The sequence below is a fragment of the Hyperolius riggenbachi genome, chromosome 3 (genome assembly GCF_040937935.1).
Source record: "Hyperolius riggenbachi isolate aHypRig1 chromosome 3, aHypRig1.pri, whole genome shotgun sequence".
NCBI classification, from domain to species: Eukaryota; Metazoa; Chordata; class Amphibia; order Anura; family Hyperoliidae; genus Hyperolius; species Hyperolius riggenbachi.
The window spans coordinates 55,021,105-55,034,557 of NC_090648.1; the positions used below are offsets into that span (position 1 = coordinate 55,021,105).

The 13,453-nt window shown below is 44.5% G+C and overlaps 1 protein-coding gene across 1 annotated transcript in view; it reads left to right on the forward strand.

Moving 5' to 3' along the window:
- Positions 1 to 9,815, forward strand: part of LOC137562101 (zinc finger protein 268-like) — a 31,279-nt gene extending 21,464 nt beyond the window's left edge. The window contains exon 3 of the mRNA XM_068273437.1: positions 8,802 to 9,815. Within this exon, the coding sequence (XP_068129538.1) occupies positions 8,802 to 9,815 (1,014 nt within the window). The remainder of the gene's footprint in view (positions 1 to 8,801) is intronic.
- The last annotated feature ends 3,638 nt before the right edge of the window (positions 9,816 to 13,453 follow it).

Here is a 13,453-nt window from a genome sequence, read left to right on the forward strand (position 1 = left end):
ATGGGGCCCCCCTGCAGGCCCCGGGCCCGTGACGGGAGTCACGGATGTCCCCCCCTGATGGCGGGCCTGCGTCCAGGAGGCCAAAGTAGTTAAAGAGACACTTAAGCCAGAAAAAAAAATGAGTTTTACTCACCTGGGGCTACTACCAGCCCCCTGCAGCAGTCCTGTGCCCTCGCAGCCACTCACTAATCCTCTGGTCCCCCGCTGCCAGCTAGTTTCGTTTTTGCCGGCAGGCCCGTCAGGACTGGCCACGCTTAGCTTTTTCCGCATTCCCGACTGTAATTAGCGCTATTGCGGGCCGCAACGTGTACAAAAATACACGTTGTCGCATTACGCACGCATAGATTTGTACGCGTTACGGCCCGCAATAGCGCTAATTACAGTCGGGAATGCCGAAAAAGCTATGTGTGGCCAGTCCTGACGGGCCTGCCGGCAAAAACGAAACTAGCTGGCAGCAGGGGACCAGAGGATTAGGGAGTGACTGCGAGGGTACAGGACTGCTGCAGGGGGCTGTTATAAGCCCCAGGTGAGTAAAACTCATTTTTTTTTCTGGCTTAAGGTTCACTTTAAAACGCTTGCAGGGGGAAAACCGCTTGGGTAATGAAAGTGAATGGGATGGTGCCCACCAGAGCGGTTCGTTTTTTCCACAAACGCAAACTCGGGGGCTGCAGCATTTTTTAGATTTCTGAGGCGTTTGTGCCTCAATGTTAAAGTTTAGGAAAGTGGAAAACCGCTCTGGAAAATGCTACATCAGAGCGGTTTTCCAGGCGGTTCTGTTACAGAAGCTGTTCAGTAACAGCTTTACTGTAACAATATATGAAATCTGCTACACAAAAACGCTACAAAAAACGCCAGGCATGTTTAGAAAACATCTCTGAGGGCTGGTGCACACCGATCGGCTTTTTTAGCGTTTCTGCAGCCGCTTGCGGCTGCGGATACACTTGGTCAACGTATCTCAATGGGGTGGTTCACACCAGAGCGGGAGGCGTTTTGCAGAAACGCATACTCCCGGGGTGAGGCATTTTTTGGATTGTGGATGCGTTTCTGCCTCAATGTTAAGTATAGGAAAAACGCAAACCGCTCTGAAAAATGCCTGTTCAGAGTGGTTTTGCCAGCGTTTTTGTTACAGAAGCTGTTCAGTAACAGCTTTACTGTAACAATATATGAAATGTACTATACTGAAATCCGCTGCAGCAATTCGCAAAACGCCATAGAAAAATAAAAAGCGTTTCAAAATCTGCTAGCATTTTGCGGATCTGCTAGCGGTTTTTGGTGTGCACCGGCCCTAAGGCCTGAAACACACCAGAGGAGTTTTTCTGAGCGTTTTGAGTTTTTAAATCTGCTGCTAAGGTTATCCTATGTGTCTGTGCACACTGGAGCAATGAGGTTTTGTAAAAAAAAACCCATAGCATTACATTGGGAAGAGGTTTTGAAACCTCTAAAAGCTCTTCCAATGTAATGCTATAGGTTTTTTTTACAAAACCTCATTGCTCCAGTGTGCACAGACACATAGGATAACATTAGCAGCAGATTTAAAAACTCAAAACGCTCAGAAAAACTCCTCTGGTGTGTTTCAGGCCTAAGGCCTGGTGCACACCAAAACCGCTAGCAGATCCGCAAAATGCTAGCAGATTTTGAAATGCTTTTTGTTATTTTTCTATGGCGTTTTGCTAGCGTTTTGCGGATTGCTGCAGCGGATTTCAGTATAGTAGATTTCATATATTGTTACAGTAAAGCTGTTACTGAACAGCTTCTGTAACAAAAACGCCGGCAAAACCGTTCTGAACAGGTGTTTTTCAGAGCGGTTTGCGTTTTTCCTATACTTAACATTGAGGCAGAAACGCACCCACAATCCAAAAAATGCCTCACCCCGGCATTTTTCGTTTCTGCAAAACGCCTCCTGCTCTGGTGTGCACCACCCCATTGAGATACATTGACCAAGCGGATCCGCAGCCGCAAGCGGCTGCAGAAACGCTGAAAAAGCCGCTCGGTGTGCACCAGCCCTAAACATGCCTAGAATCGCTCTGAAATCTGCTTAAAAAACCTCTAGCGTTTTGCAGATCTGCTAGCGGTTTTTGGTGTGCACTGGACCTAACATCTATTCAGATTTCATCCGAATTCGAAGTTGAGCATCACTAATTAGCAAGAGTTTTTAAAAATCTTGGTACTTATCCGTTAGCCGGGCGCAGGTGGCGCTAATTATTATTCCCCCTCCAGGCCGCCATGGATAGTAGGGAAAGATGTAACTCTGGTGGAGTTTTGTCGCCACCTAGAGGATGAGCCCGGATAAGTACCAAATCTCTAGTGTTTAAAAAGCTCTTGTACTGTGAATCAGCTCTCAGGCTTGGAACCCACTGAAAACCGCAAACGCAAAACGCAACCGCTAGCGTTTTGTCTGAGCGGTTTGCAAGCGGATTCATGCGCGTTTTTGGTCGTGTTTTGCAACATTGTATTTTTTTCCCCAGCGGGTGCCTAGCGTTTTGCGTTTTGCATTTTTATCCTGATTGGTCCTGTGAATTATTTTTCATTTTGTTACAGTGTGCTGAACCGCAAAACGCTAGCAAAACCGCTCAGTTTAGGTTTTGCTGAGCGTTTCCGCTAGCGGTTCAATACTTTACATTGAATCGCTAACGCTCCCAAAATGCTGCAGGTCCTGCGTTTGCGTTTCTGAGAAACGCAAACGCTCCTGTGGAAGTTGCCCCATCCATTAACATTAGCCCAGCGTTTTGGCAAACTGCTAGCGTATCGCAGTGCTGCCAAAACGCTGCCAAAAGCGCTCCTGTGGGTTCCAGCCCTAAGGCCCCATTCACATTTGAAAGTGCAAAACGGCGGCAATTACCGTTGGCGTTTTGCGGGAGTGATTTTTCCGCGATTACACGAGGAAAAATCACTGGACACTGCGGCGGTTTTTCCGCGACCGCGTTTAGTGCTTCTATAGCCTGAAAATGGTGCAGGCTACGCGTTCGGGTTAATCGCCGGCGAATAATGCAAATCGCCCAATTAAGAACGGGTCCATAGGGTTTTAAAGCACTAGCGTTTTAAAAAGCGGTAGTGTTTGAGCGTTTTGCTGAAATCGCTGGAAAAACACTCTAGTGTGAATGGGTCCTTAGGTCACTTTCACACAGGCAACTGACAGGTGGTGAATTCACTACCTGTTACGTACTCTCTTCCTGCGCAGGCCGGGCTCTGGTTAGATCACCCCCACGGAGGAGCAAGGTCTGAGCGGGCCACAGCCATGCTCATACGCATCATGTTGTGTTTGCACTTGACATGCATGATGTTACCAGTAGGGATGGTCAATGAGAAGCAAATAATTTCAAGTTGATGTGGCATTATGCAAATTTTGTATGCAAATTTATGCAGCTTGAAAATGAACCAATCAAATCCTGCAGATGTAAAATTTGATTGGTCCATTTTCAAGCTGTATACAGTATATTTGCAGAATATTGCCATTCGTCTGCATTTCAATTACCCCCTTGCACTGGCAGGCAGCAGACTAAAATGCTCGGCAAGCGCGCAGTTCAGCCTCCTGTCTGAAAGAGACCTAAGGGAAATTCTGCAGTCAAATTTATGCAGCTTGAAAATGGACCAATCAGATCCCACCAAGGTGGAATTTGATGAGTCTATTTTAAAGCAGCATAAATTTGTACGCAAAGTTTGCATAATTTTGCAAATATTTCTTGCATAATTCTGCTCTAGTAGAGATGGTGAATGAGATGCAGATATTTCAAAGCTGGTGAAGGAGTATGCAATTTTTATATGCAAATTTATGTAGCTTGCTAATGGGCCAATGAAATCCTGCATCAACGTTGTATTATTTACATGTCATTTACCCTCTTTAGTGACCACACCCCTATATCTCCTCCCACATGTTACACACATCCTGTCTGCAGCAGAGGAGGAGCTTCTCTTACTTGCTGGTGCTGCACAGGTTGCTGATCAGACCTGGGTTATTACTCTTCTCCAGGTGTGTACATTTCCCCCCATTGGCTTCCATTTGTAATGTGTATATTTGTAGTCTACTAGTGGTTGTACCTGTCTGTGTTTAGAGTACCAAAAAATATTAGCTTTACTTTTATTGTATGGGTGCCTTGCAGGCATGCTTATCACGGCCAAATCACGAGTAACCACGGTAGTTACTCATGATTTAAATGAGCTTTAATTGTGGCAGGTGTGCGGCTGGATTAATTACCCATAATGCCGCCATCTGCCCTGCGTTTCAATGAGCTTGCAAGCGACCTAATGGTCGTGTTGCAAGCCTCGCTATGGCGCACTTCCTCCTAAGGGTAAGTAACCCTGCCGCGTCCAGCTGCAATTAAAGCTCGTTTGAATCACGGGTAAACACCATGGTTACTTGCGAATCGCCCGTGATGAGCATGCCTGGTGCCTTGCTCTCCCTTCCCTAACGGAGCAGTGCTTTTCAGCGCTGCTAGATTTGGGCGCAGCCGGCGCCTCCATAGACTTCAATAGGAATCATTCCTATTGAAGCGCTCAGTGAGTAATGGCTGCTCCGTCAGAAGTTGCTTAAAAACATAATAATTCGGCCTCCAGCAATCGCTGGAAGCCGCATTATTTCATTCCCCCACTATCCATGTTGGCCTGGAGGGGGAAGAGTAATTAAATCGGCCCGGACTTGTGCAGAAGCAGGATCAGCCATATAACAGCTGTATCCTGCGCCCAAGTCTACCGGCTGCGATTTCAAATGTACTCTTTCCTGAGGCTCGTGCTAGAAGACAGCAGAGGCGGCCTTTGGGGGGTGGCAAGTGAGGACATCAAAGGATGTGACCTTTTTTTTTTTTTTTTTTTTTTTTTTTTTTTGAACAAAATTAAGGAACACAACGTGAGAGCTATATGGAGGCTGCAATATTTATTTCCTTTCAAATGATACCTGAAGTGACATGATGAGATAGACGTGTTTGTACAGTGCCTAGCACACAAATCACTATGCTGTGTTCCTTTTTTTTTATTTCTCTGACTGAAAGAGTTAACTACCAGGTATGTAAGTGGCTCAGTCCTGACAAGAAGTGACTGCAGTGTGACCCTCACTGATAAGATATTCCCCTTTTTATCTCTTTCTTGCTCTCAGAAGCCTTTTTCTGCTAGGAAAGTGTTTTATAGTTGGAATTTCTTATCGGTGAGTGTCACTTCCTGTCTGAGTCAGGAGTGAGTCAGCCACTTACATACCTGATATTTAACTCTTCTAGGCAGAGAAAGGGAAAAGAAGGAACACAGCATAGTTATTTTTGTGCTAGGCACTGTACATACACGTCTATCTCATCCATGTCACTTGTCACTTCGGGTATCCTTTAAACAATACCAGTTGCCTGGCTGTCCTGCTGATCTATTTGGCTGCAGTAGTGTGAATCATCTGAAACCAGCACACAGCTAATCCAGTCAGAAACGCCTGATCTGCATGCTTGTTTAGGGTCTGTGGCTTTAAAGGATACCCGAGGTGACATGATGAGATTAGTGATGGGCTCACGAGTAATAATGAGTGCCTAAGAACTCGATTTCGTGATTTAACCATTAGTCGACCGTGCCACGCCGATTGGCGTGCATGCGGCGCCAGCCCCAGGACCACCTAACGCCAATCGGCATAAAGTCCTTGGGGTGTGATTTGCAGGAGATAGCGTGTGCATCTCCGCTTGGATGATGGAGCTTAGCTCCGCCTTCAGTCTCCCAGCGGAGATTGCCGCAAGGATACTGTCTATTTACTATGTACAGCGCGGCTGTCCCTTGGGTAGCACAAAAGTGATCGGCTGTCATAGGCTGAAGCCTATGACAGCTGATCACGGTGATTGGCTGGCAGGGGGAGGGAGGGCTGGGGAATAATTAGTTAAAAAAAAAGTGACATTTATTATATTATTAAAATATTTATAAAAAAAATAAACATTGGGTAAGCAATCATAGCCCACCAACAGAAAGCTCTGGTGGGGAGAAAAGGGGGGGGGGGGGGGGGAAATCACTTGTGTACTGAGTTGTACGGCCCTGCACCGAGGCCTTAAAGCTGCAGTGGCCTATTTAGTGAAAAATGGCCTGGTCACTATGGGGGTTTAACATCTTCTCTGCCTCCTTCTATGTACAATGGACATAATTATACTCAAGTAAAACAAGCTCAAGAGGCTCCATTCTAAAGGCCAACAGCAGAGAAGTGAAATCTATCACCTGCCATTTGTAGGTGATCAAAAAAATCCTTAACACCAACTAGCCGACCGTACACTGATTCAATAGAGAATCTCAAATTGGAGATAATTACCACACTTTTAACGGAAGAGGTAATTTAGGGAGAAAACAAAATGTGATTTTCAAAATGGAGATATTTTGGTCGGTATTTATCACTACCTAAATTACCTCAGGCGGTAACTTGTGAATAGAGCCCAGTGTTGTGATTGGACAACTGTTCCCTATGTACTTTCTCGCTGGGTTATCTCAGCTATACTAGCTCTGGAAAATCTTCCAGCAAATATGTAATACCTGTTATGCATTGCTGATAGTGAAAGACCCATGCAGTGTAGTACACACCCAGATATAAACCTGCTTTATACATCAAAAGTAGGGATGTTCAATGCAATGCAAATAATTCCTACTAGCATGCAAATTCAATGCAAATTTTAAGCTTGGTACACACTTTCAATTATAATTGGCCAATCAATGACCAATTTTAACACTTCCATGCAGGGCTGGTTCTAGAGTTTTTGCTTCCTGAGGCAGGATGTGTTGAGGATGGCCCCCCCCCCCCCCCCCTCCACATTTGGAATGATCGCACAGCACATGACAATTTACTCTGCTTCATTTGATGTTCTCACATGACATGCTGCAGCTCAACACAATAACACACTGGCTGTGAGTCTGTGACAAACTGCTCGCCCTCAGCCACTCCATTCCTCCTCAGTCAGGACAGCGGTGCCACTTCCTCCCTTCTGCTGTACAAGTCAAATGAAACACTGCTACTCTCCTGTCTCCCCTTCCTCACTCACTGTCAGACTCCTCACACAGCACAACAAGCTGTTTTCCTCCGATGATGACCTCTTCACCTCGCTCGCTCTCCTCTCACTTCTCCTCCTACTGCAGTTAGTGCACAGTACAAACATGCTGCCCCTGTAATCTCTGCACCTCATGCAAATGTTTCACTGTGCTCCATGAGAGAACCAGCCCTGCTTTCGTGTAGTATGAGGGTCATCAGATATTGAATACTACAAGCAGATTGTGTAGATTGACCCTCATACTACTTGGAGGTGGTAAAATTGGTCAGTGGTTGGTCAATCATAGCTGAAAGTGTGTACCAGGCTTTACAGACCTTTCATAGATTTGTATGTCTGGATCTGCATTTTGTGTTTTTTTTTTTTTTTTTTTTTTTTTAAGCTTTTGTCCTTTAATTGTGTGATTCTAGTTAAGGCTACTTTCCCATCAGGACGTTGCGCTTGATGCGACGTTAAGGTCGCACAACGTGCCCCTAACGCAACGCATTGTGCACTATAACTTGGACGTTATACTGCATTCTTTAGCCCTGCATTTGGTGCGCGGTTTTCATCGCACAGTGATGGAACGAAAACGGCGCATGCGTTATATATATATTTATATATAAAAAAAATACATTACTGAGCATGTGCAACACAACTAATGCAACAGATTCATTGCTAAACGCACAGCATGCAGCACTTTCTAATAACGCCTAATGTTACACACAAGTGCAACGTGTGCACTGTGAGTGTTGCACAGACTTTGTATTTCTGTACGTTAGTCTGCGTTATACAATTTTCTAACGTGTGACTTTAACGTCGCACTGTGAAAGAGGCCTAAAAGTTTTTTTTTTTTTTTTTTTTTCTGATTGCATTTCTTATTGTGTGCAAGGATTGTTGAGGGGAACAAACTGCAAACCTCATAGGCCCACAGCCGCTATCTGGTCACAACCACTCATTTGTAAGTAACAGGGGACCCAGCTGCAATTGCTATCTATGGCACTAACAATTAGTGATGATGATCATAATCTGCTAATTTCAATTACAGCCATACGTAATTACGATTTGGAAACTCAATTGATTTTGTATAATCCATTTGTAATTTTGCCTAATTTTCATAAAATGTTGTGCCGACTTCAGTGGTCAGTAGCAAAGTCACCTTACAGGCTGTTGTCAAAATTGTTACATGTGTATTCAGGAATAGTGGGAATAAGTCAGAAAATATTTTTCAAAAAGACCTGTAGTTTTTTGAGGAAATCAAATTTAAAATGCTAAGGAAAATGGCTTTTAAACACAGAAAAATTACAGTTCAAAATACATTATTTTGCATTTCCTAACTACATTATCTCAAACTATTTTTGAAAAAATGTATTTTTTGCCTTATTGCCACTAATTCCCTTTTAGTAGCAGTTTTGGTGACAATAGCCTGTATGGGGACTTTGCTATTGACTGCTAAACTTGGCAAGAAAATTATGTGAAATTGCGAAATTTTTAATGTGAGTACTTTACATACGAAATTAATAATTTTCCCGAATTGCGATTTACGATCCAAAATTACGTTTATGCAAAATTTGTCTTCATCACTACCAACAATGCATGATTCCGTAAGAAACCGAATGAAATACCGCATGAGGTAAAAATCGTTGTAAATTGTCATGACGTTGTTTGTTTACCAAACTATTACCGCACTTGTAAAAATCTTAGTGAATGAAAATGTACTGCATGAGGAATTTACCTCACGTTAAATTTTTAGCAAACAGGTCTTAGTGAATTGAACTCTTTGTATTGTAAAATCCTAATCCTTTTGTATGCAATGACTTTGTCTTTTATATTTCTCTACAGATGGATTATTGTGCCAAAACACAGAATTTTCCATCCAAAAAAGGTCTTTCTAACACGATGACTCCTGCAGCAGAGAAGCCATTCCAGTGCTCTGTGTGTGAGAAGAGTTATGCTTCTGAGTCCCAGCTGAAGCGCCACAAGAGGATTCACCAAGGAAGTACCTTTTTTTGTACAATATGCTCTAAATGTTTTACAGCAAAGAACGCCTGCATGAGACATGAGAGGACCCACTCAAGAATCAAGCCATTTAGTTGCCCAGAATGTGGCCAAGGCTTTTTGCGAAATGAATATCTTACTCGTCACATGACAATCCACACGGGAGAGAGGCCATATAGATGTTCCCAGTGTGACAAGTGCTTCTCACATCGGTCAAGTCTCGTCGAACACCAGAGGACACACACGGGAGAGAAACCATTTCCTTGTGGGAAATGTAGTAAACGTTTTAAAACTGGGAAAGAATGTAAAAAGCATGAAAAGACTCACACAGGAGAAAAGCCATTCAGCTGTCCAGAATGCAAGAAGTGCTTCTCACAGAAGAGTTATCTCATCGTACACACCATGGTTCACACAGGAGAGAAGCCCTTTAGATGTCCACATTGTGAAAAGGGCTTTATACGTCAGATGCATCTTATTGAGCACGAGAGGATTCACACTGGAGAAAAACCCTTTCATTGTAGGGAGTGCGATAGATCTTTTATAAGGCAGAAAGATTGTTTGAGGCATGAAAAAATCCACACAGGAGGGAAGCCGTTCAGCTGTCCAGCATGTGATAGATGCTTCTCTCGAAAGGACGGTCTCATTTCTCACAGGAAAACTCACAGTGAGGAGGAGCTTGTATGTACTAAATGTGGTAAAAGCTTCCTGCAATGGACAGAATTAATCAGACACCAGGAGATTCACACAGAAGAAAAGCTACATAAGTGTACGAAATGCGATAAATTCTTCAAACAATGTGTAGATCTTATTGAACACCTGAAGACCCATGAAGGAGAGGATCCACACAGCGGTCCATAATGTGACAAGGATGTTAGTCCCCCCCCCCCCTCCCCTTCTTAGTCTTAACCCTCCTTAACCTCCTCAGTGGTAACCCCGAGTCAGGCTTGGGGCTGGAAATCTGCATCTCAGAGCTGTAACCCAGAGCCTGACTCGTGGTGACCACTGTGAGGTTAAGGCAAAGCATAGTGAGCAGCTGGTGTTTCAACCCTAAAATCAAGATATAATCCTGCCACCAGGGAGGAGGTTAAAATAGGATGAAACTCCCTGAAGTTTTAAAGTAAAATGGGAAGTTAAAAAAAAATCAGATACTTAAAGTGGTCCCAAATTAAAAGTACAAGATTTCAGAAATAAAATCTATTTTCTAAACTATAATAAATAGCAGCCTTTTATCAGCTGCATGATGACAAATATAAAATATTTTACATTTAATGGAGAAACCCCTCCCTTCCTTTTATATTGCCGGGACAGAAACCGGCAAACTGGTGGAATAGCAGGTGCTTGGCGGGACAAGCTCTGTATTTTTATTGAAATTAAGAATTTTTATTGAAATTTTACTCCTGGTTCTGTTCATACTGAGAAAAGCTATTCCATGGAGTTTCTGAAATAAACTATTAATGTATGCAGTATAAACTTAATTAAACCAATATATATGTTTTTACCAATGTATTTATTTTTACCTGAATACCTGGGAATCTGCTAAAATTATATACAGGGAGTGAAAACGTGCTTCCATTTGAGCGCTGCAATTACAGTGCAGGAGATTTGGGCACAGCAGTCGCCACCATAGACTGTAATAGGAATTACGGCTATAGCGGTGCCGTCAGAAGAGGGAGCTGAAGTTACTTTTTAAAACCCTGTAATCCGGCCACCAGCAACAGCTGGAAGATGAATTACATTATTTCCCACTATCTGCATGCACCTGGAGGAGGAATAGTAATTAATGCCACTGGGACTTGTGCAGCAGCAGGATAAGCCATATACCAGCTGTATCCTGCGCTTAAGTCTCCCGGCGGCGGTTTCATATGTGTGCGCTTCCATTGCCTCTCATGTTTGAAACTGTCCTGATCACCACTGTCACCTTGCTTATTGCATCACACATATTCCACTACAACTAATACCCCCACCAGGGCTGGCTCAAGCCCCAATGGGGCCCCAGGGTAAAGGTAACCTGGGGCCCTCTTCTGACCCTCATCCCAAGCAAATTCAGTCCCCAAGTGCTGCGGGGCCCCCATGCAGTGGGGTTACCCCTACCCCCCCTTCCCCCCTCCTCAGGTCTCCCCAGGGGCCTCTGCACAATTTTGTGTAAGGATTAAAATTCACCTGTTCCGGCACTGCTTGTCTCTTCTCAGTGACCTGGTGCATCACATTATTACACAATAACGTGACGGTTCTGAAGAATATGCAGGGATGAAGAATGGAGAAGCACGCCAGGACAGGTGAGTTATAATCTTTATAAAAATCGTGCAGGGGCCCTGAGGGAGAAGTCGGGCTAGACTGGGAAGGGGGTCCAGCAGCACAGCAGCGCTCGGGGGCCCTGGGGCAATTGCCCCTTTATCTGATGGGTAGAACTGGCCCTGACCCCCACTTCCTGTAGCATCACTCTTCCCCCTCCTCTTTCCTCCACGTGTTGAGCATAAGTAACTCATTCTTCTTCCCCCCCCCCCCCCCCCCCCCACCACCACATTAACCCTGGTTCCTGTATACATGCCTTAAATTACACTTCTGCTCCTAACACTCACATCCTCAGAACAGCAAACCAACACCACACTCCATTTTAAAGCACCACTATCATGCACACAGGTGTGCATGTTATTAAAAATACTTATTTCCTATGTTGCTGTCACTTACAGTACGCATTAAAAAAAATTGGACAGATCTGGCAGGCTTTGGACTGGTCTAGGTTGACTTATTCCTCTCGTCCCCCCCCCCCCCCCACCACCACCACTCTACCAAGTCTACCTGTGTGTGATTCCAATCTCTCCCCACCCTTCTCCCCCTCTGCCAGCACACCCAGATATTGCAGAGCAGCTGCAGCGGAGCGTCATACTTTTACAGGTCCTCCTCACTTTTCTGTGTAGCTGTGGCATGCAGCCTATAAGCTTGCGGCTCCCGATACTGCATGTCATGTGACAGGAAGCTGTAATGGGCAGCAAGACGACGAGTGAGAGAGACTCATCCTGCTGCCGGAACCGGGTAAAATATTCAGCTCCGCTGCTGCTGCTCTGCAAATTCTCTGGGGGCTGCCACGGTGGAGAAGCAGAATTTGGGAGCGCACACAAGGAACCGATGCTGCTCTGCACCCCAGGACTGTGCCCCCTTAGCCCCCTCTCCCCTCTGCAAGGGCTATTTTTACACCCCTGCCCATAAGGATTTCTTTTTGAGGTTGTCTTGAGCTGATGTATACTAGAGAACATAGATTAGCCAAACCTCTCACTCCATTCATAGCCCAATTCCAGAGATAGAGGTCGGCATCAACAAATCAAAGCCACTAGTGGCTGATCCATTTAACCAGCAGCTGGTTGGTATTCAGAATTTGCTAGTCCTAGTTTCTGCCTTCTAGATTTGCGTGTCAGCGTTGTCTGCTCACAACTTTTTAAAGGCCACCTGAGCTGAGAGGGATGTGGAGTCTGCCATATGTATTTAGTTTCAATACCAGGCTAGCTAGTACAGGTGGTCACTGGCCAGCACCCCTCAATTGCTGCTAATCCCGCTCCGATCCCCTGCTAATACATTACCAAGCCTGGATCCAGCAATCGCACAGCCTCCCTGCACAGCTCCGGTCTCTCTATGGGGAGGATCAGGTCTGCGCATGATGTCATGACGTGAGTGATGTCACGACATCATGTACGATAGACCCCATAGAGAAGAGCGGATCGCTGGATCCAGGCTGAGTAATGTATTAGCAGGAGGATGCCGGCCACATGTGCTAGCTAAAGGTTTTACAAGCATGCGATCTGTTAAAATTATACTGGGGGACTCTAAGGCTGCAAAACCTCCTGAGCGGCGGGTTAATAATGTGTATTGGCTGACACAAGTTTTCAACCCTCCCCTGGGTCACATTAAAGTGGACCCAAATTAAAAATACAAGATTTCAGAAATAAAATCTATTTTCTAAATTATAATAATAAATAGCAGCTGCATGATGACAAATATAAAATATTTTACATTTATTGGAGGAAACCCCTCCCTGCCTTTCATATTGCCGGGACAGAATCCGGCAGACTGGAGTAGGTGGTGTCTGGCAAAGGAGGAATTGCTAATGGCTGCCACATGTGTAACCCTAGTAGTTATGAAAAGAAAGGTGAAAAGCATGCACTGAAATGTTTACAGGCTTGAAGGAGTGTTTATCTATGTCTATATCTATATCTATATCTTCAGCGCTAATCCTTATGCATCCACCACCACGAACACCATACAAAATGGATGTGCTTACCAGATTGTTACAGACCTTAATTACAGGGTCTGTAACATAGCATAATAGGTCATCGGCCAATATCTTCCCAGCTGGCCTCCTTTCCAACACTGTCAGCAGTATTTCAGGCTCTTATATGCAGTATTCACCAATATTTACATGAAAAAACAATGATAGACTCATCTAAGTGTATGTATCTTAAAGTTTAATGTAAGAATGGTTTAACCCTCCCGGCGGTTAATTT